Below are 27,738 nucleotides of genomic sequence, written 5' to 3' on the forward strand. Positions count from 1 at the left end.
CTCCTGAATCTGAGAGGTACCCCGCTATGAGACAGTGATGCTTCTCTCCATTATTTTGACATTAAAAATTAACTTAAATGGAGCTCTGAGGACTTGAGAGGGGGTGTGTGTGTCACATTCAAAGTCCCATTCTGTTTTTCCTTGTTGACGCCAGGATCCAAACACATGGCCAGTACTTTACTGAAGGGAACTCTGGGACATGGGGGAGTGTACATTCTGTAACCATACCGGACCACTTTGAAAGGTTTCCCCAGTAACAAATGTGCCGTGATCAGTTGAGGTCTGAGGTTTCACAGAACGTTTAGATAAACGTAGCCATTTCATTCCACTGAAGGAGAGGCAGCGCTATAGACATCTCTAATGCTCTTCACTCCGGAAACGGCAGATCTAAAAAGCTCACGATGCGTTGCGATGCATGGCTTGTAGATCGGCAATTTTCGGTCAGTGCAAGTAAACAAGTTAAGACAAGACCCGATTTTTGGTTTTTTTTTGTTTCTTCCAGAATAATACTGCTAACTTTGGGAAATATTCCAATTTATTTATGTATTTATTACGGTACCTTGTTTTGAACCTTCCCAGCTGAGCCCAGACGTTGCAAAGGAATCCTAAATGTAGCAATGTACATGATCTATTTCTATATAAGGTGGTGGAAGCCAGTAAAAATGACCACAAGCAATCTGCGACGGGTAGAAACCTTGTACCTATATTTCATATTTTTATATCTTTTATCATTATTATTATTATTCTTTTACAAATACCGGTAAATGCCTTATTTTATACTTTGTCGTATGACTGACTGTGTCACAAAAGTAATGCCGAACATCAAGCTTGAAAGTGCTTAACTCTGTCTGTGGGTTTTATAATTCTTGAACTGAAAAGTGTCACAAAGGCTAGTGACTAAATAAGGTTTCTAACCAGACGGCTTCAAAAATGTGATTCTTGCCTGGGAGGTTTGTTTGAATTGTCTCCTACGTTATCAGCCATTTTCACATGGAAGCAATAGTCAGTCGGTGGTTTCACTTGGACTGCAATAAAAAAAAATCTCATTAGCTGATAAAGTTGTGCAAGTCACAGATGAGGTGTGGGGAGTTCCAGCCTGTACACAAACTAGCTTGTTTGTTTAGGTCTCCTATTCTAAGTAGAATCGTGATCTTGTCTAGTGAATTTGGAGATGAACTGTCCTCTTATGGTATAAAGTTACATCCCCAGTCCCCACTAGTGACCAACTCAACTCACTTAACAGCAAGGTAATTTGTTATCTCCCCTGTCAATCATAAACACCCCTTCCCACCCTCCCACCAACCATCGAGACCAATCAGGAATAGTCAGAGTTCTGTGGGTGGGAATTGACATGCTCAGACACAAACTTGATTGGAACAGTTTGTCTGGAGGTTTGTAGAATGGTGGTTCTCAAAGTCGGCTCCAGGGTTCTTCTTACAGGTCTGTAACTCCGAGAGTTTACAAATTAGTACACTTTCAGAGATATGGGGATCCTTGAAAAAAAAAAAAGTGAAAAAAAGAGAACCTCTGTTGCAGAAGGGCAAATGTGTACAGTATGATATCTCTCCTCTTCACAAACCTTCCTACTATCATGTTCAATCCCAACGTCATGGTCTGGCACGGCCCAGCGCCCCGCTGGGGCATGGCATTGGAAAGGTTGTGTTGGTCCTGGGCGTCATTAACGAAGCATGTGGTTTGATGCTCCGAGTCCGGGGATGGCGTAGAGGAGAGAGGAGGTGGCAGGATGAGGAGGAGGTGGTACAGTGCAGAGAGTCTTTCCTCATCATTGCCGCCCCCGCCCTCCCCTTGGGGGCCCGCCTCTAGATCCTCCTCGAGGTCCTCCTCTGGGTCCTCCCCCTCCCGGGCCCCAGCCCCCCCGTCCTCCACGACCCGAGGGCCCGCCGTAGCCCCCGTCATCTCTCTGTGGTGGACGACCTGGACAGATGGAGAGAGAGATGGAGACAAGAACTTGTTTTACATCTCCGATTCCAGTTTCCGAATCTAGTGCTCCGTTTACTACACAATGAATACTAATAATACACATTATATAGAATGCACTTTTACATGTGAAACGGTGATATTTTATTTAGCTTTAATCCATGTAAATGCCTAAATTGTAGCCGCTGAGTCCCTGACGACCTGTGTATGTGTGTCTCTCTCATTCAGATTGGGTTACCTCCTCCTCCTCCTCCTCTTCCTTCTCCTCCTCCTCCTCCTCTTCCTTCTCCTCCACCTCCTCCTCCTCCTCCACCTCCACCTCCTCCTCCGTCAGATCCTGCTCCAGGGGACTCTCTGTCCCGGGGGTCTCCTCCGGTGCCGGGTCCTTCATGCCAGGGGCGTTTGCGAGGGGGCAGGGATGCCATGTCCATGCCCTGCAGGGACGACGGGCGCTCCCGGCTGGCCGGGGACGAACCGTCATGCATCGGTTGGTTGTCTCTGTACCCCTCAAGACCTGAATGGGAGAGACACACATACACAGGTCGTCAGGGACTCAGCGGCTACAATATAGGCATTTGCATGGATTAAAAGCAAAATTAAATATCACAACAGAAAATGTTTGGATGAGTCCTAAAACACGATTTGTGGAACTTTTAGCCATTCAGAGTGCCTTACAATAAGCAAGGTAAATACATACATCGAAGGCAGAGAGACAGTGGCCTGTTTAACCAAGCTAGAGAGGCAGTATGGTCATCACGACTAGGTCAAGCACTACGGGATGAGGTGAAGTCTGAAGAGGTGAGTTTTCAGGTAACGGGTTAACTATTCAACCCAAGGTTCAACCTCATTTCAATGCAAAGTTGTCTCACCTCCTCCTCCACCTCCTCTGGGGGGACCTCCTCCACGGCCTCGGCCCCGTCCGCCGCTGTCCCATCCTCCTCCCCCTCCTCCTCCTCCTCCTCCTCCTCCTCCTCCTCCTCCCCCTCCTCGACCCATGTCGTCAGAGCCGTCAAAGTTCTCCTCCTGGCCCCCGTACTCATCGTTGTTGTAACCTCTCCCCCCAGGACGCCCAGGACCGCCACCTCTGTACCTGAGACAGTCAGGAGAAAGTGAACAGTGAAAAGAAAAACATAGACAGGACTACCCCATATATAAAACACATGTGATAAAAACATAATACCGGTATATAACTTGTACAATGACTATATATTTGAGACAGGGGAGATATTATATTTCAAGGACCAAATAGACCCGCAGTGGTGTGGATTTTGGCCTTCTGGAGATTGAATTAAGGAGAAAGTCATGCAAGTCGGTAAGTTAGCAGCTCACTAGTGTGAAAGGAGGTGACATGCCTTTAGGACATTAATGTCCCAATTCCATACTTTACACTGTCGAGTGCTGCTTTGCGTGCTGCGGAGGGAAACGAGCAGTAAAAAAAGATAATCAGACCCGTCTGAAGTGAGTGGTGCTGCACTGTACATACTGTACTGGCCCTCCTCCCTGGCATGTGTGTGTCTGTGTACGTGTGTTAGTGCAACAGTGACCCTTGGTGGTGAACAGACGCTATAACGCTATTTTCATGCTTGGACAGACATAGCTGTCTATAAAAACCCACAGGTCCCAGGGGAAACCGGATGTAGTGCGCCTGAAGCATGGAGTCAACAAAAGAAGTAGAACAAAATATCCAAGCAGTTCATTCCAATAGAAAAGCAAAAGAAGGAGAAAAGTCTGACACGCTGTTCCAGCTGTGAATCAACCCTCCCTTCTGCTGTGTGTTGCATTGTAAGAAGTAAGGCAATATTGTCCATTTCTCTACACTTTTAATGCTGGATTTCGACTGCGGCTTCACCACACCAAAATGTCTACCGTTTCCATTATAATAAAGTACCCTCTTTGTAATATAACATAGGTGGAAACAGTGGGACAAGTAGGCGGTGTGGCGTGGGCCTAGTGGACTCGAGGGCTTTAATGATCCAGCGATTTAGGTCTGTCACCACAACAGTCTTGGGTTTGATTCCTAGCAGCAGTGACTCTGACATGGCCACTTTGGCCAGGCGCGGGGTGGGTTGGCATAGCAGCAGTGACTCTGACATGGCCACTTTGGCCAGGCGCGGGGTGGGTTGGCATAGCAGCAGTGACTCTGACATGGCCACTTTGGCCAGGCATGGGGTGGGGTGGGGTGGGTTGGCACAGCAGCAGTGACTCTGACATGGCCCCTTTGGCCAGGCATGGGGTGGGTTGGCACAGCCCATATGGGAAAATGGCAATGACATATTTGGGAGAAAATTAAAATGGCGGTTTAAGAAAAATAAACCAATTTTGTTTCAACTATAAATAGTGTGAAAGCACTACTACATTCTCAAAACATGGATAGAATTAGTAATATGGAATTGGGACAGTGACACCAAGGCCTAGCAGCGAAGCTGACTGTCCTATGAGTGTGTGACTGTGACACCCACATGTCATCAGAGTCGTGGCCGTGGCCATGTCTCGGAGGAAGTCTGTCTCTGTGGTCGTGTTCCTCTCCTGGACCTCCATAATTATCATAATCATACCTGTCACACGTACGTATGCACACACACACACACACACACACACACACACACACACACACGCACCCCCCAGCAGGATTTTAAGTTTTAGAAGTTGAAAAGTTACAGATTGTTACTTTTTGGACCGAGCTGCAAAGTCTGAAATGATTTCAGATTTTTATCTTTATGTCAGTTAAGGTTTGGCTCTACAGTAAGCTTCTGTTTAGCCTGCAAATCACCGAAGCAACAGATAACGATGATGTACAATATTTTGGAATTATATCCTGGTAGCTATGTAACACAAGGTGCAATGTTCAACGTCAATTGAAGAGTTGTGGCTTTTGCAGCTTGGCCAGAAAGCAAAGAGCAGTTATGTTGTTTGACAGAGTTTTATCAATCAGTCGCTAAACCAGACACCTAGCAAAGATGTTAGCATGCAGGTTGAAGTAAGCAGCAGGAAGAATTAATGAGCAAAAGTTAAATGCGATAAACAAAGTAGTGAGGTGAGCTGCATAACACAAGGATGTGAGGCTCTTACTCAGATGCACTGTGAGCATCTGAGTATGCGATGCATTGTGAGCTTGTTGATCGGCTATATTCACTGTGCGACACCATCGTACAACAAAGTATAAACGTATTGAAGCATGTCTTTAGAAGATGAGAAATGTGTTATTTTTGTACAATGCGAAAATGCAAAATATATCGGTGCTCTTGACGGGTCACAAACCAGCTCACCTATCATCCCCGTGTCCTCGGAAATCTCCTCCGTCACGAGGGAAACTCTCCTCAGAGCCCCAGTTCCCTCCTCCTCCTCCTCCTCCTCCTCCTCCTCCTCCACCACCTCCTCCTCCTCTTCCTCCACCACCACCTCCTCTGTGTCCTCCTCCTCCTCCCTGGTAGCCCTGACCTGGCCCCTGCCTCCAGTTCTCCTCTCCTCCTCCTCCTCCTCCGCCCGCTCCTCCTCCTCCTCCGCCCCCTCCTCCTCCTCCTCCTCCTCCTCCTCCTCTTCCGCCATGGAAGTCCTGGCCCCCGTCAAAGTCCTGGGGCCCGCGTCTGCCCTGCTGGTTGTCTCCCCAGTAGGGCCCTGAACCCTGGTCCCCTCCGGGGCCCCCGGGTCCTCCCGGGCCCCCGCCTCCAGGTCCCATGTGGTGATTGGGCGGAGGCCCTCGAGAATCTCCTGAGATGGTAAATGGAGAGAAGGAGGATATATTATGAGGTTAAGACAGCAGACCATCCTGTTTCATATCCTCTAATCACAGTGGTTCTCAACTTGTGGGTTGGGGGGGGTCCCAGTGAAACATTTCAGATCCTTTTGATACCTGGCACAACACTTTTTCAGATGGGTGATCGCAGCCAAACGCATATCCACATGTTTGTTGTAGTGTGTGGTAGTGTGACACTTATTTAAAAACAGCAGGGAGCCTGTTTCATAGCATATTCAAGCCTTCAAACACGTGTTTTTATGTAACAATATGCATCGTCATATGGCTGCGTGAACAGGAATTTGACTTCAAACAGAAACATTTCCTACCTTTTCCATTGGGTCCCTGCTGTCCCATACCGTGCATCATGGGTCCAGAGTTTTGGCCCTGCAACAAACAATAGTACTCTATAAGCTACAGTACACCTGCCTGGTCCCAGTCTACTCTGTACCATCACGGTTATATACATTAGGTGCTTTACTGCTTCATGATCTTATACTGGGGTAGGGGGAAAAAAACCTCAATTGACATTAAAAATAATCTGAGTATTTCAGCACAAAGCTTTCTGTGCAAATGCACTTGCATTTGTGTGATTTTTATGCATCCTGTTTTACACAGAAAATGTTTTACAGCACTTAAAATAGATAGAAGATAACATATTAAGTATATTTTGAATATAAAATAAAGTGTCAATACTTGAACAGATTGTTCATTTTTGTAACGCATGTAACCCACCTGATTGTGCATGTATGAAGGACCCCCCTGCATATTACCAGGAGGGCCCTGCATGTTTCCTGGGGGTCCCTGCATATTTCCTGGTGGCCCCTGCATGTTTCCTGGGGGTCCCTGCATGTTTCCTGGGGGCCCCTGCATGTTTCCTGGAGGTCCCTGCATATTACCCGGGGGTCCTTGCATGTTGCCTGGGGGCCCATGCATCCCTCCAGGTGGTGGCCCCTGCATGTTTCCCATCCCATAGTTGTTCTGCATGTTTCCATGTGTCCTGGGAGGGGGTCCCATCATGCCTCCCTGCATTGGCCCCTGAGGGCCCATCATGTTCCCTTGTGGGGGCATCATGCCGCCCTGAGGAGGCGGCCCCTGAGGATCTCGGGGGCCCATTCCTCGTGGCGGAGGCCCCATCATCCCACCGGGCCCCTGCATTCCCCTGGGTCCTGGGGCCATGCCGTGAGGGCCCATGTTCCTCTGAGGACCAGGGTGTCTCTGCATTCCCTGGGGAGGTCCGTGCATGTCTGGCGGGCCCATCATACCCTGCGGGGGCCCTTGGTGAGGTGGCGGGGGACCCGACGGAGGGCCCATCTGTCCCGGTGGCATGAAGGGGGGCTGCATGCCGCCAGGGCCCATAGGAGGGCCGCCCATGTTGGGGGGCATGTTTGGAGGGAAGCCCTGCGGAGGGGGCATGGGGCCCCCGGGCCCCGAGAATGGAGGCATGGGCCCCTGACCCGGTGGAGCGCCCATATTGTTGTCTGGGTTCATCTGGTTCATACGCTCCATCTTAATTTGCTGAAGGAACACAACGAGATATATGATTTACCAATAGGTCAAAATATATAACCACTAGCAAAGATGTGTTTTAGTAAATAAATATTCTGCTACTTTGTAGTTGATGTGGACAATTAATTAAATGGAGCTTCGAACAATGTTATGTTGGGCATGTCATTTTATATGTTGTCATTTACTTTCTTTTTTTAACCCATTCTGGACAGGAACCCCTTTTGGTGTTTTAACTAAGCATTATGTTATACTTTAGCCATTGAAAAATAGCAGATCTACAAGCTCATAGGGCACCAACCGAGTGGCGCGCTACGAGCTTGTGGGTCTGCTATTTTTGAAAACTCGTAAAAATGCAGCACAAATCTTTGAATATAATATTCTTTCAGAAGACGTCAGGCCTAATGTAAACTTGAACTTTACCTCCAGCAGCATGGGGTTGGTGTACTGCAGAGACGCCATCTCCTGCTCCATCTCCGCCTGCGTCCTCTTCTTCCCATCCGCCTTCTGCTCCACCTTAATGCGCATCTCACCTTTGGGCATCTCACCACCAGGGGGCATAACAGGAACCTTATTCTCAGCCCAGGCCTGGAATGGAAGGAGAGTTATTTCTTTACAATTATAATTTAGCTGCATTTAAATTGGCAGACACTCTTAATCGAAATTGAGTGCTCTACCGACTGAGCTACCCGGAAACAAATTTCTTAAAAAATGTTTCCATAAAACAGCATACATCTCTGACCAAAATCCAATTAAATGAATCTGTTTAGAGTGATGCTGAACAAATCATATGTAGTTGGTAGCAATTGTTTGCCGTTACAATTTTGGTGAATACAAACAAAATAATTGTACTCTTATGAACTCGGGCCAAGAACAGACCCCTGGGGAGCCCAGCGAATGAAAACCTTGAGAGCGGTTTGGTCTGCGTCATGTGATCGTACCTGTTGGAACCGAGCAGGGATTGGTTTGGTCTGTGTCATGTGATCGTACTTGTTGGAACTGAGCAGGGATTGGTTTGGTCTGTGTCATGTGATCGTACCTGTTGGAACTGAGCAGGGATTGGTTTGGCGTAGGGGACTTTCTTCTGAGGGACCTTCTTCATGTCTTTGGACATGACCTCCTCCATGCCCCAGTCCAGGCCCGGAATGGACATCTCTACGTCAGGAGAGGCCTCTTTACCTGGACACATCGTTATCATTTATTTAGTTATTCATGCACTTGTGATGTCAGTGGGAACAATGAGATAAATCTAATAACAATGGGATTTAAGGGTATCCTTTAATTAATGAAGGAAAACATTTTTTTTATGTTTGACAAGAAATAAGAAAAAAGAAGGAGGACAGCAGATCAAATCATCGGCTGAAATAGACTTCAATCAAATGCAAAGTACAGAAACAACATACTGCAGGTCTCATTAGAATGTGTTTGGTAACAGAGGACCGAATCACGCCATGTAACCAGTGCCGTGTGCATGTGCGTGTGTGTCGTGTGTGTGTGTGTGTGTGTGTGCACCTGTGTGTGCGTGCGTGTGTCCTACCTCTCCCCTACTGGATGGGGCTTCTGGTGGGGTTTCTTTCCTTTTACAGGAGTTGGGCGTTGTCATATTCTAATACAGACCGAATGCCCCATCTCAGCACCAGCCTCAGTGGCTTGCATCGCTAATCACTAAGCTCCCAACCCACACCTCCTGGTATCCAATCGAGCTTGCGCCACTATTTTTGTGCCAACCGCAAACAACTTTCTTTTGCAGCTAAAGTAACGTTTTAGACCCCGACGGAGTCCGACATGTGCTGGTTTAGACTGAAGTTAGGGTTAGTATTGTCCGACATACATATATGGCCAGTTAAGACTCACCTGTGGCTTCTTGTTCCATGGCCACCTTGAGCTGCTCAGGTATCCCCATACCAGGGATGGAGGCCATGCTGTTAGGCTCCATGTCATCTAAAACACACAGATATCAAAATATACTCCCGTTTAAAAACATAGACAAGAAAGATAACTATAACAATGAGTAAGTAAGTAATGAAGCATCATCAATATCATGTGAATGCCTGTCATCTTTGTATATGACCAAATGAAGGTTATTGCTGTTACATAGCCTCATATATTGGTTTATTATAAAAGTAAGTATGAATTTGAGCTTGCCTGTATGCCACCCAAGTGAAATGAACTCGCCATACCAATACTAGTAGTGATAACGTAATACTATATATTTGCATTAATAATAAAATTGATTATCCTCATATGATAGTGGTATTAAATGATACTAATATTATATTCTCATCTCTCTATATCCAGTTATCCACACCAACTGAAGAGAACTCACCGTATTCCACACCATCCTCTGACATTCCCGGCAGAAGGTTCAGGTTGTATCTGTCCCTCATTTTGTCTCCTGGACGGTTCCTTGTCCAGAATTTACTACAAAACACAATTGAGATACCGTTGAGAGTTCATAAGTAAGGCCAAGACTGCCATGTAGAAGAAAAGAGAGAAAGGAGTGCATCTGTTTGGCCGGAGTAAAAATCTAGGTGTTCTTTGGTACAACTGAACTGGGTGACAGAATTGACGCAAAAAAGGATGAGACCAAGGCAAGGCACTCTTGCAGAAAAGTAAAATGTCTTTAATAAAGTGGTTATTGCAGTTTAGTCAACCTGATGTTGGCAGTCGTGCCGCAACGCGTAGCCGTAGGTGCATTTTAATCTTGCAATGTATTAGCCCCTTTGTTACTCTTCTACAAGAGTGACTTGGTCTTGCTCTAGCATCAAATGTTGGATGAGTGAGAACTTTCTCAAGCTAAATGAGGATAAGACAGAAGTTCTCATAATCGGTTCTAGTGAGCAGAAAAAATCAATAATAAGCAGACTTGGTAACCTGACTGTAGAAAGTAACAGTACAGTAAAGAACCTGGGGGTTATTATTGAATTTTAATTCACACATTAATCATGTTACCAAGATTTTCACCTTAGAAATATTGCACGAATCAGAGCCTATTTGTCCTTGGACGATGCAAAAACGCTAATCCACGCCTTTGTTTTTTCTCGGCTTGACTACTGCAATGCACTTTTTTCAGGACTGCCTAAGAAAACAACTGACAGATTACAACTTGTCCAAAATGCAGCAGCCAGAGTTTTAACTAGAACTAAGATGAGAGAACATATTACTCCAGTTTTGGCATCACTGCACTGGCTTCCGGTTGTTTTTAGGATTGATTTTAAAATTATTTTACTTGTCTATAAAGCTCTCAATGGTCTCGCACCTTCCTACCTACATGACTGCCTGCCTAAATATGTCCCAAACCAAGGTCTTCCACTGCTGGTCTGCTCGCTTTGCCAAAGAAAAATGGCAACTAAAAAATACGGGGAAGCAGCTTTTTGCTTCTACGGGCCGTCGGCATGGAACAAGCTCCCACTGTACCTTCGTCAGGCAGCCTCTGTAGACATTTTTAAAGCTCAGCTCAAGACCCACTTCTACAACATTGCTTTTAATTGATCTTTTATTTTTTGTTATTCATGTCCTCACTGTATTGCATTACTGCTTTTTTTTTTATGTTGTTGCCTTGCTTTTCTTTTATTCTCCATTGCTCTGTAAAGCACTTTGAGCTGCATTTCATGTCATGAAAGGTGCTATACAAATAAGGTTTTATTATTATTATTATTATTATTATTATTATTATTATACGTATTTGATTGGACCAGACTAGATGGTCAGTTGTTCTGTGTCATGTTGGACGCTGCCCTACCTGGTGTGGTCATTGGAACCGGAACACAGGATATGACCCAACGGATGCCAGGCTAAACTCCAGATCATTCCCTCATGAGCCATCTCCATACCACCAACCTCCTTCTCCACCCTGAAGAGAAAAGTCAATTAGATCACCTCCTCCACCCCCGAAGTTGGCCTGTCACAATTATTACAAAATCGTCTAATGGCAATTATTTTTGCATAATCGTGACACCTTTGTTATAATGTTGCTGTAGTTACCCTGTGTGCCAGAAGAGTAGAGATCCATCAGAGCCTCCACTAGCAAACAGACCTTCATGGATGGGATGCCACGCGACAGCTAGGGAAGGAAAGATCACACAACATAAAGATAAACACAACATAGAACTATTACCAATATATCCTGGCTTAAAATATGTTCATATCAAGGACCCCAAATTGATAGATTAAGCCATATACAGTACATTCAGTGCCACCATTTGAAGTGATTTCGTGCCAGGTACGCCCGTTAAGAGATGACCTTTGTTATTAGATTAAGCATTGAATTCTACGCCTGCTTATACAACCAGTGGAGAAAGTGAAGCCTAAGATCTGAATAGTCTCTCTCAAGGGCAATATATGCTCTGAAATGACTACAAATGTATTTAATTCTTCTTCAACTTCTGATGTTCGGTCTCGGAACTTATACAGCCCCCGATGTCCTGACGGAAAACCAGACGTTTTTCCAGACGAAACCAAATGGGTTCAGATCTGAGCCAAGTCTCCTGAGGCGTCTGAAGTCTCTGAAGCCTGTCCCGGACGGCGTATCCAGACATAAAAACAAATCCATAGTTGTCGCGCAGAAAGAAATAAGAGCACAGCATAATGATGGCTGACCTGTGGCCTCCTTCTTGTGCCCTCTGAACACCTGCAGCTCCTCCTTCAGGTTGCGGATGTCGAACAGTTTACACAGGTGGTCACGTGACGCCGTCAGCAGCCAGTTACCGTTCAGGTTCCATTTCACCTCCATCACTGTGTTTTTGTGAGCGTGGCTGAAGAGAGAGAGAGAGAGAGAGAGAGAGAGAGAGAGAGAGAGAGAGAGAGGGAGAGAGAGGGGCAATGGAGGGAGGAGGGGTGTATAGAGAGAGATATAGAGAGTGAGTTCTCATGGAATTTTAAGGGTTAGGACCACTATTTCAAAATATTTCGTGACCATAAGAAGTTTTGTAAAGGCTTTTAAAAATAGCCGATACACAAGCTCACATCGCTTCCGTTCCTCATTTTGCTGGGGACCTCTTGGATCCGCCTCAAGGACCTTTGGGGGTCACAGACCCCACTTTGAGGATCACTGCTCTAGTGCCCATGGGTTGTTTTAGAACCTTAGTGAGAGGCTGAGAGCAAGTCAGCACTATATGTAATTATGTGTTCTAAATTGTTTTGGTTTTACAGCCGAAATCTCTGAAGATTTCATGTTTTTTCCCCTGCATCGTTCTTAGTTTTTTGTTGTTGTTTTATCAACACCATGATGTTGTGAATGCATTGCTTTTGCATTTACTCGACAACACAGTAAATTAGTTGTTCCCATAGCAACAGGGAACTTGTCGTGGGGTGTGAAACTTTTCACGTCTCCAGAACCATCACAGTCGATCTAATGACTCAGTGTGCTGTATGATTCGTTTAGACAGTTGAAGGAACATTTAAACTTTTTTCAACATCATCTTAATATATGGGTCCTCACTTTTTATTGTACTGTATCGATTTTATTGATGCAAGAAAAGGCTTCTATTTCAGGCTCAGCATGCCAATTGTCCTGGGAGAGAAAAGCTGTAGTTTCCATTAGCTGGGACTGCACATTGATGTCGTCGGTGAACAGGGTTTGTAAAATGTCCACAACCCACCTCTAAAACACACAGTGACTGAGTACCAGTACATAGAAATTGTGCCATCTTATACTAATGAGCATTAAGTGAGCATAATAAACGTTGGAAATGTGCAAAGTGCTCCTTTAAGAGACTTGTCGTAGAAAGTAGCACCATTACAGACCTCAACAATTCTGAGGAGACAGACGTTGTCAGGCAGAAACCTCACATATTTAAACTTGTGTCAAGTACTATTTAGGTATTCTATTTATAGTGATTAATAGACTATGTGACAACCAGGTATAGTCTGGTGACCACCGGAGAGAGAGCCGCAAGCGGAGCCTGCAGTACCACCGTTGCCCAGTTGGAGCCTGCAGAACCATTGCGGCTCAAGAAAACATCACTAGTCCTGAATGAAGTGTCTGGTGCTGGGAGTCTGGTGCAACGCACAGGTCCTCGCGGTACTCCTGGTGAGAGCAGGAGTGGACCCCTGGTGAGGGGCCCGGACAAGAGTCAACCCACAGAGCCTAGTCCCTCCACATGCCAGAATTGTACCTCCCAGTCCCGGCAGAGTAGTTCAGTGGATCCAACGGATTGTGTGGCCCTGGTCTTTCCCTAGTGGGTCTGATCGAGGGTAGCTACTGGGACGTAAGTCAGGACTTGATCACCGCGGCTGGGTCACCAGAGTTAGGTGTATGATGTTCGCGAGACCCAAAACCCCGATGACCATGGGATACATCACTGAGGATACGTCCCAGGTGCATCCAAGCGATGTATTTTCGTTCTGACTTTGTTTGTTCCATTTCCTTTAAATTAACTGTTTTGGACATACAAGGTTTCCACCGGACAGCTCTATAATGTAAGACACTTTGGATCAAAGTGAACTGTTGGTGACAGGAACTCACAGTGTAGCCAGACTCTGTCCGGTCTTTGGGTCCCAGAACTTGATGGGCTGTTGGCTGTCTTTGCTCCCAGAGACCACCAGTGCCTTGGTGGGGTGCCAGTCCACGCACTTCACATCAGCTCCATGACCTGCAGAGGAAAACCGTTTAGGCAGGCCAACACTGGGGTGTGTGTGTGTGTCATGTATGTCTGTACATTATGATTTGTCAGGTAGAATCAAAACCAAAAAAAATTGCATAGTGCATACACAATGTTGAAAAGTGGTTATTGGTGGGCAATGGGCAACTATTGCGTTCTGGGCATGCCCAGGGGTCCTTGAGGAGGTTACAGCAAAATCATTGATAGTGAAGAACCACATGGACCCTTAAGGGTCTGTAACTGTGTACCAAATGGACCCCTGATTTGGTTCCATTTATACCCCCATTTATTCTTAGTTTAAAAAATAAATAAAAGTAACTAAAATATTACTATTAAATTCTAAATAATCAATGGAATTGTAAGAAGTAGTGAAAATAGTAGATCTGCAAGATCACAACATGTGGTGAGATTGTAGATCTGCTATTTTCACTTGTTTGGTCCTCGGGAGACATCTAATTTCTCTCGAGCTAAAAGGTTTGGGAAACAGTGCTGTAGAGTTTATTCAAAGTACAGGTCTAAATTCTAAAGGAGTTTAGGATGGCAAAAAGATACTAAGCTGCCTAGCTTTGTTGTAGCTTTGTAGCTTTTGTAGCAGCTATAAACTGTAAGTGTATCTTAATGTCGCTGGCTTCCATTGAAAGATAATGGTGGGCTGTATCTTTGTATCTGACAGTGTGGACGCAGCATAATTGTGTTGAATGAGGTGTTCATCAACAGAATACATGTCATCTTTTCAATTACTTCAATTAATTAGTCTTTATTTCATGTTCCATTTATTTAATCTAATCTGTATTTAGTACATTTGTAATGCCTATTACATTATTATATTATTGAAACATAGTAAAGAGCACTATATGAGATAAAAAGACGATATAGATATTACTATAATTAATAACATACAGTGCAAACAGCACTGTATGTATTGCTGAAATGATGTTCATATTAGTTTCATTTAAATGTTATGGATTGATGTAAACAGAAAAACAAGTGAGCTGTGAATTGAATAATGTACATACTGGATTCTAAGTGAACAAACAACCATTTATTCTTTCATCATGGTCAAATTTTAAATATAAAAATGCTGGATCCTGATCATATACCAATCAAGGAAAGTGTCACGGTGGCATCAACTCACATAGCATGTCCATATTTACTTTTTTCTTAATGTCGCATTTTATACTTTGATGTAAGACTGTCACACAAAACTAGCGAAAAAAGCTGATCTGCAAGCTCACCTTTTGCAATGAGTCACATTGTGAGTTTGTAGATCAGCTAGCCACAGGTTATTTTTTCCATTTTCGGAAAAGTAACAGTTATGGACATACAAGGTTTCCGTACGACTGTACACAATAAGTAGTAGTATGTTTGTTCTAAGCTTTACTGGTGGTTTACATCAGATCTAAGCTAGTACTATTGTAGTGCAGTTTTACTAGTCTAAATGCCTATATGCTGCAGCCTGCACCTATACACCCGCTGTCATGGTGGTCAGTTTAGTATGTGGCTGGTAAATGCATTTAAAGATGCAAACTTAAGGGGCGCCCGCTGGCCTAGCGGTCCAGGTACATGCCACATATAGGCACTGGCCTGACAGCGCGTGTTCGAGTCCCGTTCATGACGACCTTTGCGGCATGTTTATCTCATTCTCTCTCTCCCTCTTTCCTGTGCATCTTCACTATCAATAAAGGCAGAAAAGCCTAAAACAAATCTTAAAACAAAACAAAAAGAGATTCGAACTTATTTGAATTCTGAATGAATTAGACGTGATTGTAACCAATTTGTATGGTAGAGTTTGTTAATACAATAGTACTGCCCGAAACTCCCCATCTCCCCAGGCCTACTGGGTACGCTTCTTGACTGAGGTTAAAACGTACAGATTGCCGCTTTAATTGAGTCTATTCTAATCATGCAGTTTGCTGGTAAGTCAAAATGAATCTTGAGATTGTTTTTAAAGTGAGTTCCCGGCTTTAGGTTAACTGGTGCAGCCATACATCAGTTAATATCGCTGACTCAAAGTATTATTCTGGCAGAGTTCCTGACTGCCAATGAGTACAAGTGTAATAAGGTGCACAGCTGTGCTGCCAAGGCATCTTGGCCTGGCCAAAAGCTGTCAGGTCAATAGCATTTTGGTCCATTCCCAAATGTTTCCTGAGAATAAGGCCAAGAGTGTTTGAGGTTTTCCACACGTCAACAGCCACCTTGTGTAGGTGGCTGTTGACAGGTTACGTCACCGATTTGTCAAAAACTCATTAAAACAGTTCCATTTAATTTTTGAATTTTTTAGATATTTCACTTATTGACTACCATTGTTTTCTATTATTCGTAACATTTGTATGGCAATCAAGCAACATTTTATTTGAATTTGAAGCACTTTTTAGCCATGTTTTTGAATAAGTGCTACAAAAATAAATCCGAAAATAGTTTTTTTCACTATTTTGAAACACATTTTTGAATAGTTCAAATAGCCGATCTACAAGCTCACGTGTTGCTGTAGACCGGCTAGTTGTACAATTTTAAATGTTTTTAAAAAATTATAAAAAAGGCAATGAAAATAGGGCCATATGTTTCCACATCCCTGAACACCTGTGTGCATGTGAGAGAGCCTGAGAGTGCGGTGCAGAGAAGTGCGGTGCAGTTGTACACCAGCCACTGTCCCATGGATGGACAGACAGAAACAGAGAAGTGCGGTGCAGTTGTACACCAGCCACTGTCCCATGGATGGACAGACAGAAACAGAGAAGTGCGGTGCAGTTGTACACCAGCCACTGTCCCATGGATGGACAGACAGAAACAAACATACCTCGGAGGATTCTTTCCTCGTGACATCGCATGAAGTCCCAGATGCGCACGGTGCCGTCGTCTGAGCAAGTGGCAAATTTATTATCCGTTGGTGAGAAACTGAAGACACAGGCAGGGGGGAAAGGCAGACAGTCAAACAATGCAGGAAGACACAGGTAGACAGGCTCCCAGGGACCACAGTTGGAGCTAGTAAAGACCACCATCAAGGACACCAGCACACAGCCAGCTGTCTCTCCCATTGGCTCAACAACGCTGTGATTTCCAGCCCGTGTCACAACAGGAATTACAGCTGTTCTCGGCACATGTCCACGGCCCGGTCTGAACTCATCATAGCCTAACTACAGAGCTCTGTCCACTCTGATGAATATTGGTAAAAATGTGTCCGTAAACAGTTTTTAATCGCACAAAAATATATCATCCAAAAACACAAAACCCAAACATTAACCAAAATCATTCTGCATGGACGAACATAAATAAATAAATGATTCTACCAAAACTTTGAATATGAGCGAGGAGGGAAGTCCCATCGCAGATTCCTGACTCACAGTTCTTGGTACAAAATATAAACCGACTGAGGTTGCTCAATAAACCACCCAACCATCACTCCGTGTATTTCCTCATTTTCCTGTCGTCCAGTCCTAGACAAGGCACACTGCTGCAGCCATTACGAAAAATAACACTGAACTATACAGCGAGCTTGTATAAAATTGGCAACTCCGAGTCTAGACCCATTCTTGACCCAAGTAGCAAAGCAACAGACAATCTCTGTGGCGAGTTCATCAACAGAACACTGGTATAACAATACCGTCATTTAGATTTCATATCATCACTGTCGGGCAGAAACCTTGCATCTCCATGTTTGTTTTCCTAAATGAATGCGTGTGGCATAAAAGTAATTACTAATCTACAAACGTACAAGGCATCGCAATGTGATGCATGAGCTTTGAAATTGTCTATTTTAGCTATTGTTGAAAGAAGTTGATATGCCCAAATTGGAGGGACTTGAAAGTGCTTGTCTGTATGTGATTTAATCATATTTAACCAATTAAAAGTATTAAGAGCTTGTGTGACTAAATAATATCTATATTGGATTCATTTGAACACAGGGTATTCTTTCCATTTCCTGAAAAGTAACCACTTTGGCCATACAAGGTTTCCACACAACAGCGCTGATATCAATCATTAAGCCAACACCAACATAAAAGTCTACACAGACCAAAGAACTATCAGAAAAGCTTTATAATGATCTCATTTTAAGGCGGCCTGCTGAAAGTACAGATGTACCTGGTATTTACACAACGTGGGATAATTCAACTTTTCTATTTTATGGCACAGTGACGAACGGCAGAGGTCATGCAAAAGCAACACAGGACCCACGAGTTGAACTGGTGAAGTTGTGACAACTTGACTGGCACTCTAACCATTCCCCATGCATTAAATCACTTTCGGCCTGGCATCCCCAACTTGGGCATATCATTTATAGGAATAAAATGTCAAATATAAAATACATTTTTCAACATTATCAGAAAATTGGCGAACAGACCTGCAAGCTCGCTACACATCACACCGTGACACGTGAACTTGTAGATTTGCTATTATTTTTCTGCTATTCGTCAGACTAACGTAGTATATCGGGCTTAAGCGGTTGATGTAACATTTTGCCATGGTCCCTAGAGCTCTTGAAAGCACGGTTCTCTATTCTGCACAGAGACTTGTTCAGTATTCCAACTATCCATCTATGTAGTGTAACACAGTTGGATGAAAATCGTGTGATATGGCACAGGTTTGCTCAAGAAACAATGCTGGCAGTTTGTTACTAGAAACATCCAATTCAGTTTGGACTGTGGTTCCACAAGGAGCCACTGTGGCAGGTAAACTGAAGGTCACAGTGAACCTGGAGAAACGAGAGGGTGTAACAGCTACTGTCAATGTGATTGAACGACTATAACTTTATGACATGATTTTATTATGACAGTGGGCAGTATAACTTTTGACTGAAGTTGTATTAGTAACAGCAGGGCAGATGGCTCCATCTGCAGGCCTTTCAGCGTAATGACAGGTGATCACGAAGACGGCACAAATCCAATGCGGAGTAAAAGACAAGCTACATCTGAACCGCTAACAGAAGTCAATACAAAGCACATTCTAACCTCTCACCAGCATCAAAGCAACTGTCCATGTATTATCAGTCATGTGTCACTACTGTTCTCCAAACAACCCCACACAGAATAACTAGGACCCCAAAACATGTATAATCTACTGGTATGATCTATTCTACACTTATATCGGGGGGGGGGGGGGGGGGAGATAAAATAAAATGGCAATTTAAGAAGGTTTAATGAATAAGTAAAGCATCTCGTCACAGACAAAGCGAGTGGGATCATTGAGAGCCAGTGTGCGAGGACATTAGGATCTTACTGGGGTGGTTTTGTGTTTTAATAAACTTAAATCAAACTTTATTCAACCCCTAAATTCCCTCCAAGATGACCACCTCAAGAAGGGCAGAAATCAAAACCAACGGCAACTTTTATTATTCGATAAAGGCCATATGTGTCCCCAAAAACAACATGTGGGGGAATGGGTTAGCGTAATGTGTGAACAGGACTGTTCAAAACGTTTGTGTGCGACACTTCGGATTGTCAACGTCAGCTAGCCAACTGCTCTCACACCGAGACATATTCAGCATTTTTTGTAAAGGAACAAAAAAGGATAACTTTATTTAAAAACCGGTGTCTACTGTCTAGGAGCAGTAGAATATCAGAATGTAATATATTGAGGCCAAAGGAATAGTTTGTTTTGAGACAGTGTGACTACTACATGTTCCAAACTGTTTCTACTGGATGTGTGAAGGAAAATGCCTCCCTGAGGAGTCGTTTCCATACCTCAGTAGTCAGTAATATTCACTTTATTTTTCTTTATTGTGGCAACCATCCTCTCCATTTTTATTGGTAGGTGCTAAAAGATCACTCTATTGAACTTTATTGGGTGTTAAGAAAAACTCTGGGCTTTACTTTATTGATCAATATCACATCCCCTCCACTCAACTTTATTGGTCAGACTGCACGCCTCTGGGCCTACAAACTGGAAGCCAGTGGTTATTTTTAACGTATGTGAAATGGAAGAACACATCACTTTATTCAACAAGAATAGCGTGAAAATCAACCTTTTCTGTACACGGCAATTATGTAGAGAAAAAAGAATTCATCAAGAGACAAACGGTTCAGCAGCCACAAGTATAAACAGCAATACAAGAACACACAGCCACAGGAACCGCAAGAACAACGACCCCCTGTGGCTAGGCCTTGGCACTGCAGGACCGCAATAATAATAATAATATTAATAATAATAATGAGGGTGATAATAACAACCACATAAGACTTGGTTTAACTACAGAGAATGGTAGATGGGGTATAAACCTGGCTTCTCTAATGGCTTCCTTGTGTGCCTGGAACATCTTGACGTTGTTCATGTTGGACTGCCAGTACTTGACGTATCCTCCGTGGTCTGCCGTCAGCATCCACGTGTCGTTGTGAGACCAGGTCATGGCCCGCACAGGGCTGTCATGGGCCTGGAGGACAGGGGCACAGGAGGAGAGAGTGAGTTCTAGTTGCACTACCATGTACCAGCTGTACAAGTCAAGGATCAGGGAATGACCTTTATATGACAAGGACCCTCCTTAACTAGTCTCTGACAGTATACAAATGGACCCTGACGGGTCCTTTTGGTTCCATTTGTACACTGTCAACAGTTACAGGACGAGAGTCCCTGGACCCGACTCTGAGATTATCCAAATGTGGTGTGCATTACTAATGTTCAGAAAGAGGAGCAACACTGATACAACTATATCAGTGTATAACGTAATTTATATCCTTCCATTGTGAGGAGAGGCACTGCACATTGATTGAACATTCCAGTGCATTCTGTGCCCTGAGATTGTCCTCAACAGGAGTTGAAAACGTCCACCAGCATAAAGCATGTCTGCTCTCTGCCAGATGATGGGATGTGCATACCGATTTGCATACTGGACATATTGTATATGTCCTCCTCACTCATTTAAATCACAAATATGTTACACAAATGTTCCATGTAGAAGCCTATAATTTCAGCATGTTTACCTGTAAAATGGTCTCAAAGTTGAATGTGAGTCCGTTCCATAGAGTGAACTCCCCACTGGACGCTCCAGTGACAAGACGGCGACCTTCGGGAGTCCACTGGGAGAGAATAAAGAGGAGGGTACCAGAGAAAAAGAAAAAAAAGAGATAGGGATTGGAAGGGTCAGTTCCTCGGGATGTAAATCCTACAGATCGCTGCAATGTGTGCCTCTACGACAGATAACTGGCCAGATAACTTTGCAGGCTCTTTGCAGTTTGAGCAGGAGTAACAACGGTGATGTCAATGATAATTACTATGGAATCTGATCAATTTCCCCAATTCAAGATTCAATAATTTATTTGCCATGTCAACAAGTTGAATGATGGTGATGTCTAGATTCAAGCTAACAGCACCATTACAGTCATAACAATCAGCACAATATATAGAGACCTACCCTTATGACAAAAACAGGACATTTGACTTTGTTGGTGGAGGTTCTGACAAACTTTGTGGTGACGGCATTCATAGGGTTGTTGAGCATCCCAGCAGGCGGGACCAACTGTGGGGACAAACACAGACTTTAGGCTGCTTCATCAAACACTACAGGACTACAATTCCCAGAACATGTTTTTTAGGATCTTATGTTTTCCATTTAATGTAAGTAGGGTTTCTCAAATCAAATTCTGAGGCCATTCTGCCACTGTTTCCAGTTTCCCAAACTAGCATGAATGTGATATACTAGAGGAGAAAAGTAAAGGTTTATGGAGTCTACCACAGTGGCTGATTACCAGAACTCGGATGAGGCTAGTGTTAAATCCCTAATGATGCAATATAGAATGCCTTTGAAAGATTGACCACCAGCACAAAGTTCATATTGGTTTGTGGTAATGCAAATACTGTACTCACATCATTATAACATGCTGCATCAGGCTGGATAGCACGGAAATCTCGATGGTCTCGCTGCCATAACCGGTTCTGTGGTGTACAAAGGATTAATCAAATACCTCAAGACCTGGGTTCAGAATGCCTGGCTGACGCCTGTTTAAATCAACGGCCACTGGACGTTGATTTGAACCTGCTTATACTGTACTGCAAAAATGTCAAGTACAGGTTTATTTTATAAACCATTTAAAAATAAGTTTCATTGTAAAACATTCTCAAAAGTCAAGTCCAAGTGTTTTATTTATCAAATGCAAACTTCACATGAAAAGTACCTGCAGGTATCTGAGGACAGAAGGGTTGTAGTCAATGGTCTTGCGGTTGACAGCCTTCCTCATGCGTTTCCCATCGAAAGTGAGCTGCTGCATGGCCTGCTGCTGAGCGAAGTCAGGCCGCTTGTAGAAGAGCTGCCGGGGCGCCTGGTGCTGGAACCGCGGCATGTGGAAGAACCGCGGTGGGGAGCCGATGTCTGTCGCCATGGTGACCGCTTGCTGAATCCCCCTATGGCAACCAGAAGAGCCATTTAGATTAGAAAAGAGTGTGACATTATAATAGGACGGGATATAAAAATGAAATATTTTGTCCACTGCAGGAGTATATATAGTATATAGACTAGTCAAATGTTAAATTTGTCTTTTTCTTTTTTTCCCCTAGAATCAAGTACATGGTTCAACATCAATAGTTCAAGCTGAGAAGTCCCAGAGGATGACTATGCTTAATTTATGCTCCATCATATATGATGTCACAGGCCGAAAATAGACACCCTACAAGTTTAGAAGGAACTGCTGAAACGATGCGTTGTGAGCTTGTAGATTGGCTATTATCGGCACGTGTCAACATCTTACGAAAAAGTCTGAACAGGCTTAAACAAAGTGGTTGACTTACTCAATTTCCTTACGGTACAACCAAAAAGTGCTTTGCGATGATAAAACTATTTGCTATTGCTATTCATATTTCCAAAAAATTCATACAATTAGAGAATGTAAGACGGCAAATGCAAAACAAATCTCAATAAAATCCCAAACTCAGAGGGAATTGATCTGACAATAGTAAAGTTATAAAATCCCCATCCTCTGTCTTCTAGAACAAAATTTGTTCAAAATTAAACAATCATTGAAAAAGTGCAACCTCAATACATTGAGTCAAATGTGATTTCATCAGGACCCTTGCAGTACCCAAGTCTTCCTATAAACTGTTGCAAATTATCCCAAAGTATCAAATGTCCCACTGTGTTTAACCCATTTTGGGAGGGAACTCCTTTTGGTGTTGGCATCATGTCATGCTTTAGCTATTGAAAAATAGCAGATCTACAGAGCTTGTAGGTCTGCTATTTTTGAAAAATCGAAGAGCAACTGACAAAGAAGACATTTTTAGAATCTGATCTCAGGTCATAATGAAAACTGTCAGGATGTAGAAGACATTTTTAGAATCTGATCTCAGGTCAGAATGGGTTAAGAGGGGAAAAAGATAAGCTCACTGTTCTGCTTCCACAACATCACTATTACCAGAAATCGCCCTCCCGTGTATAAAATAGTAAACAAAGTTTTAGGCTAAAGTTCAGCCATCCATATTCACATGCTTGTTTGTACTGTCACTGATATCAACTGAGCCACACCTAATGTTGTTCAAAGGTTGTTCACAGAACCGATATGGCCAACAAATAATTCTCAGGAGAAACCTAGCATGGCAAGACACTGTTACAAAACAAAGGTTTGTGCTAAGAGATCCGGTCACACAGTACTAAATGGGGGCTGCTTACAGTATGGCATTACCCACAATGAACTCTTATCAGTGCCTGCTTTCATTTGATATCAGCTGAATCAAATATACAGGCTAAACAACATTGCAAGAGTCACCATCTGTACTGCTTTACCTATTTTATTCACAAATATGACATCTCCTTTTTGAGAGGTTCAAATAACCTAGTCTACAACAATGCAAATCCATGAATCAAAGCTACAACTACAAATGAAAAGGAACATATTAGCCTAGAGGGATGCCTTACTTTAGTATAAAAAGCACAATCACATTTAAATTTGGACCCAACAATTTCTGGATGATTAGTAATTGTTAGCTCATAATGGAAGACTCTTATCTGGAGCTTTTAGACATCTATTCTATTTTGTACGGTAAGTACTTTTTAGCAGGCTCCTGTGAGCATTCGTTAAAACTATACATCAACAGGGATTAAAACTATTTCTCTCAAAGTGGCATGGATCGCTGACGTAATAAAAAATAATTTAATTTGCAGACCACCTTTCATACAGAAACAGAATTTCAACTAAGGTTTCTTTACTGACCATCTGTACCACGTTTAGCATATTTTTATTTAGGGAGGCCATCTAATTTGAGAGCATTTAACCCCGGTACCTCTATTTTTGGCATTGTAGATGAATATCTTTAACCCCTTTTGGTGTTAGCATTATGTTACGCTTTAGCTATTGAAAAATAGCAGATCTACAAGATCATAGCGCGCCACTCGTAGGTCTGCTATTTTTGAAAAATCGAAGAACCACTGACATAGAAACAGCTTTTTTAGAAAACTGTCAGGATGTAGAAGACATTTTTAGAATCTGATCTCAGGTCAAAATGGGTTAATGTTGCGTTCACACTGGCAGATTAAAAAAAAAGATACAGTACACAAGCTCTTTTGTAGCTGTGTAGCTTTTGTAGCAGGTACTACAAACGTCTCTTTGTATCATCTCACTGGCTTCTGTTGAAAATGAATGGCAGCCTGACATGCATATTTATATCTGCCAGTGTGACATTTGATAATTGTATTATTTTTTAATAGGGCTTATGTTAGTTCCATACCATTATCGCAGTAAGGTATAAACCTTGTATGTCTAAGGATTTTACTTTTCAGGAGCTTGTAGATCGGCTATTCACTACTTTTGCTTGTCACTGCCTTACGAAGCATTATTTACAGAAGAAAACATGAATACAAATAAAAAGTTGACATCAACAACAGTGATATAGTGCACGTTTGTCGGTGAGACCATGTGAAGCAATGTTTGATTTGTAAAAAATAGCATGTTAAAAAGAACAAATTAATGAATATGTTGTGTTAAAAGCCCTATATACGTCATTGTACGATGAATAGTGAAAAGCCGATCTGCAAGCTCACAATGTGTGCCACTATGTAAGATTGTAGATCTGCTATTTATTTCGCAATTTTACACCAGGTTGTAAGTGATTAAAGTACATGATTCATTTAGAATGCTAAATTAAACCATCGTAGTTACAAAACATACTTTATATCTTGATCACTTAATATCATAGGGATGGCGCGATTAATGTGCTTAAAAAGTACCGTTTGAAACACTATCAAATCGATCCTATTCTGTATTGTAAAAGAAGAAATAAAATGGAATAGATTTCTTTGAAAACATTTTTGTTGTTAGTCCTAATAAAATATGGAGATGTGTTTGTTCCTATCATTTTAACCACCATCACCACCCACTTTTACACATCAGAATTGTAGCCTGGTTGTGAATTTAATCAAATATACAACTTGGCATAAATGTGCCCAGTAGGTTTGTAGTGTGCAGTAAGACGTTACACTGCCTCACAAAAGGTAAACGCAAGACTCGAATTCAATTAGAATCTGTTCAAAGTTACTATCGTGTGGAAGATGGTGCCTAAAAAAGAAAAAAACTTTTAAAAAGTGAAAATAGCCCATCTACAGTAAAAGTTCATAATGTGGCACATCTGAACACTGTGCGAGCTTATAAATCTAGCTATATTCAATGGCTTAAGTGGTTAAAAGTGACAGCCAAGTGAGCCAACATAAAGGTTATCACGTGATTAAATATTTGGGGACGATGATAAGGATCTCTCAGTCTCAAGTAATACAAAATTATATTTACTCAATATGTATATTTTAAATCCACAAGTCAGGATGAGTGGGACCAGTAGTTGGCGCCAGGGTGGGAAATCAGAAGCCACCTGCATTCACTGTGGCTGATGAGCTCCTTAAGCAGGTTGTCAGACATACTTTGAGGCCATTTTACTTATTTAATAAATACCATTTAGCTTGTAAAATTTGTGAAAATGTGTGGTGATACTGATAAACGTACCAACTTCTATCTTTATAAACAAGTAAAGTTGAGACTGAGAGATACCTTTTCATGTCATGGATCCAACTTTGCATAGTATAGCTGCTTGTTTACAATTATCAACAATGTAAAAAGGGGTAAACTGAAAGTTGGCTTAATGGATTTGACTGTTGGAACCCTTGAACTTGGCACCAACTTGTTCGAGCTGTTAAAGTGCAAGCCGTCACCCCAAATAAAGCACTACTAGTATTTCTACTGTAGCAGTCTGTGGTCTTTGATGCCAAGTATTGAGCTGCCACATAGCACCCCTGAGAGAAGAACTGTTGATTATTACACAGTGCCAATTCCTTCACAACAAAGCATAACATACAGTTCAATCAACAATGCAATAATCAGACATAAAAAGCAGTTACATGAAACAGTGACACGCTTTAAAGGGTGCAGTAAACAGTACGACTTTGAGAAAAACTTGGTTCCAGAAACGATGGAAACTAAATCTATAATTTCAATATCAGGAAAAGTTAAATTATTCTTTCCTAAACAGATTAGGAAGGGAAAGAATTTAACAAAATTCAATGGACCCACTCGTGTTAAATGTTGCTGTGTAATCAATGTAACCCAACTAGTAATTCCCATTTCTAAACTACATTGTGTGTTGTGTTCAGTGTGTTGACCTAGTGAAAAATGGGCTGTCCACTCCAAGCATTGGCAATATAAATACTTTGATCAACACTGTTTGCACTTTGCATGCACTTGGATTACCTTTAAATTGATATTATTTGTAGTAATTGTGCTTGGTGTGGACAGTCATTTAGGCTAGTATTTACCTCAAGCCAACACTGGTGCAGTATGTATTACAGTATGTTCCCAGAAACAGCAACATTTGGCTGTTCGGTCTGGCTGTTTTTGCTCCAGCACAAAAGTGGCATCTAAACACCTTGGCCTAAATGCATTTAAAGCTGCAACCTGTAGCGTTTTAATGAATACATCGTTATTGTAGCCAATCTGTATGGCAGTAAGTGTGTTATTACAACATAACTAGAACATCTATTCTTCAGTGGTTACTTGGAGGTTGTGTCCATACTCTTCCATTGAGCAATGTAAACCCTGGTGCCCAGACTCTGATAGGAGTCGGACACGTACACTAGTACCTGCCTGGAGCTCATAATGCTCATGCTTCTTGCAAATTTGGTTTTCCACATGGAGTTTGAATGCCGTGTAGATGTAGGTTGTAAACGTTACGGGTTGCAGCTTAATAAATAAACAGAACCCAAATACGTGTAAATCTAATGTGTCCCATAGGGCTATGGTTTACATGGCATAAATACAACTGGTCCGTGACTGTGATAAATGATACCAAAGGTTCCATTTGTACAGTCTCGAGTTATATTTAACGTTTCTCCTTCACCACCATGTTGTCGCTGATGCTAACATGTTTAGCCCCGTGTGTGTGTGTGTGTGTGTGTGTAGCTAGCACGCTAGCACTAGCATGTAGCTAATCCAGGATTGGGGGGAAACCCATTTAACCGAACCCAACGACACCGTGGACGGACCGGGGACCCCGTGTGAGCCGCTTAAATCCGCAGTAACCCGGGCCTGTAGAACCCTGGTCGGTTCCATGGATGTATATTTGTTCAGTTTAAATGGCGGCCCCGGTGGAAGAAGTGTCATTTACAAAAACAACGCGCTGCTAAGATTACAACTCACCAACAATATTCCAATGCAGAGTTTTAGCTATCAAGCTAATAACTAGCGAGATACGTCCTTTTTTTTAAACAAACATTCGAATATATATATATATAGTTTTTTTTAAGAACAACCATAAAAGTCAGTGTATAATTTATTTGCCACTTCTAGCCACCCGACGCTACGGACTCCATGTCGACGCTTCCTCCTCGATGTCGATGCTGCTTCTTTTTCTAAGCGCAATGCATTATGGGACTTTATGTTTTTTGCTTTTTTTAACGTACGTCTGGCAACAGTGAGAGAGCGTGACGTCATGACGCCAACTACAGGAAATGTAGTTTTCTTAAGGGGTTTTGATTGATTTATTGCAGTCCTACAGTCTATGATT

General features: G+C 42.7%; 2 protein-coding genes across 2 annotated transcripts; both read right to left on the reverse strand.

Moving 5' to 3' along the window:
- Positions 1-1,355: 1,355 nt before the first annotated feature.
- Positions 1,356-8,366, reverse strand: LOC308326118 (uncharacterized protein; the record flags this gene model as incomplete). The annotated part of the gene is made up of 12 exons (XM_080778925.1): positions 1,356-1,442; positions 1,588-1,935; positions 1,979-2,016; positions 2,234-2,452; positions 2,808-2,900; positions 2,931-3,028; positions 4,398-4,493; positions 5,205-5,319; positions 5,482-5,646; positions 6,445-7,189; positions 7,601-7,765; positions 8,217-8,366. The coding sequence occupies 12 exons, from the start codon at positions 8,364-8,366 to the stop codon at positions 1,356-1,358; spliced, it is 2,319 nt and encodes a 772-aa protein (XP_080635051.1).
- Positions 8,218-27,576, reverse strand: LOC308326423 (pre-mRNA 3' end processing protein WDR33). The gene is made up of 14 exons (XM_080779304.1): positions 27,372-27,576; positions 21,882-22,107; positions 21,574-21,642; positions 21,122-21,226; positions 20,691-20,786; positions 19,992-20,143; positions 16,577-16,674; positions 13,644-13,770; positions 11,777-11,931; positions 11,162-11,240; positions 10,920-11,030; positions 9,504-9,598; positions 9,009-9,118; positions 8,218-8,330 (listed from the first exon to the last, which is right to left on the reverse strand). The coding sequence occupies exons 2-13, from the start codon at positions 22,083-22,085 to the stop codon at positions 9,021-9,023; spliced, it is 1,389 nt and encodes a 462-aa protein (XP_080635430.1). The 5' UTR covers positions 22,086-22,107; positions 27,372-27,576; the 3' UTR covers positions 8,218-8,330; positions 9,009-9,020.
- Positions 27,577-27,738: the final 162 nt, after the last annotated feature.

Source organism: Protomyctophum bolini, assembly GCF_963924005.1.
Source record: "Protomyctophum bolini genome assembly, chromosome: 12".
Taxonomy (NCBI): Eukaryota; Metazoa; Chordata; class Actinopteri; order Myctophiformes; family Myctophidae; genus Protomyctophum; species Protomyctophum bolini.

Excerpts from the sequence above, each read along its gene's own strand:
- LOC308326423 (XM_080779304.1), bottom strand. The coding sequence starts at position 22,085 with ATGGCGACAGACATCGGCTCCCCACCGCGGTTCTTCCACATGCCGCGG. Across the intron at positions 21,643-21,881 it reads CTGTCCTCAGATACCTGCAG|AACCGGTTATGGCAGCGAGA; the intron begins GTACTTTTCATG and ends TGTACACCACAG. Across the intron at positions 20,787-21,121 it reads GTCCTGTTTTTGTCATAAGG|TGGACTCCCGAAGGTCGCCG; the intron begins GTAGGTCTCTAT and ends ATTCTCTCCCAG.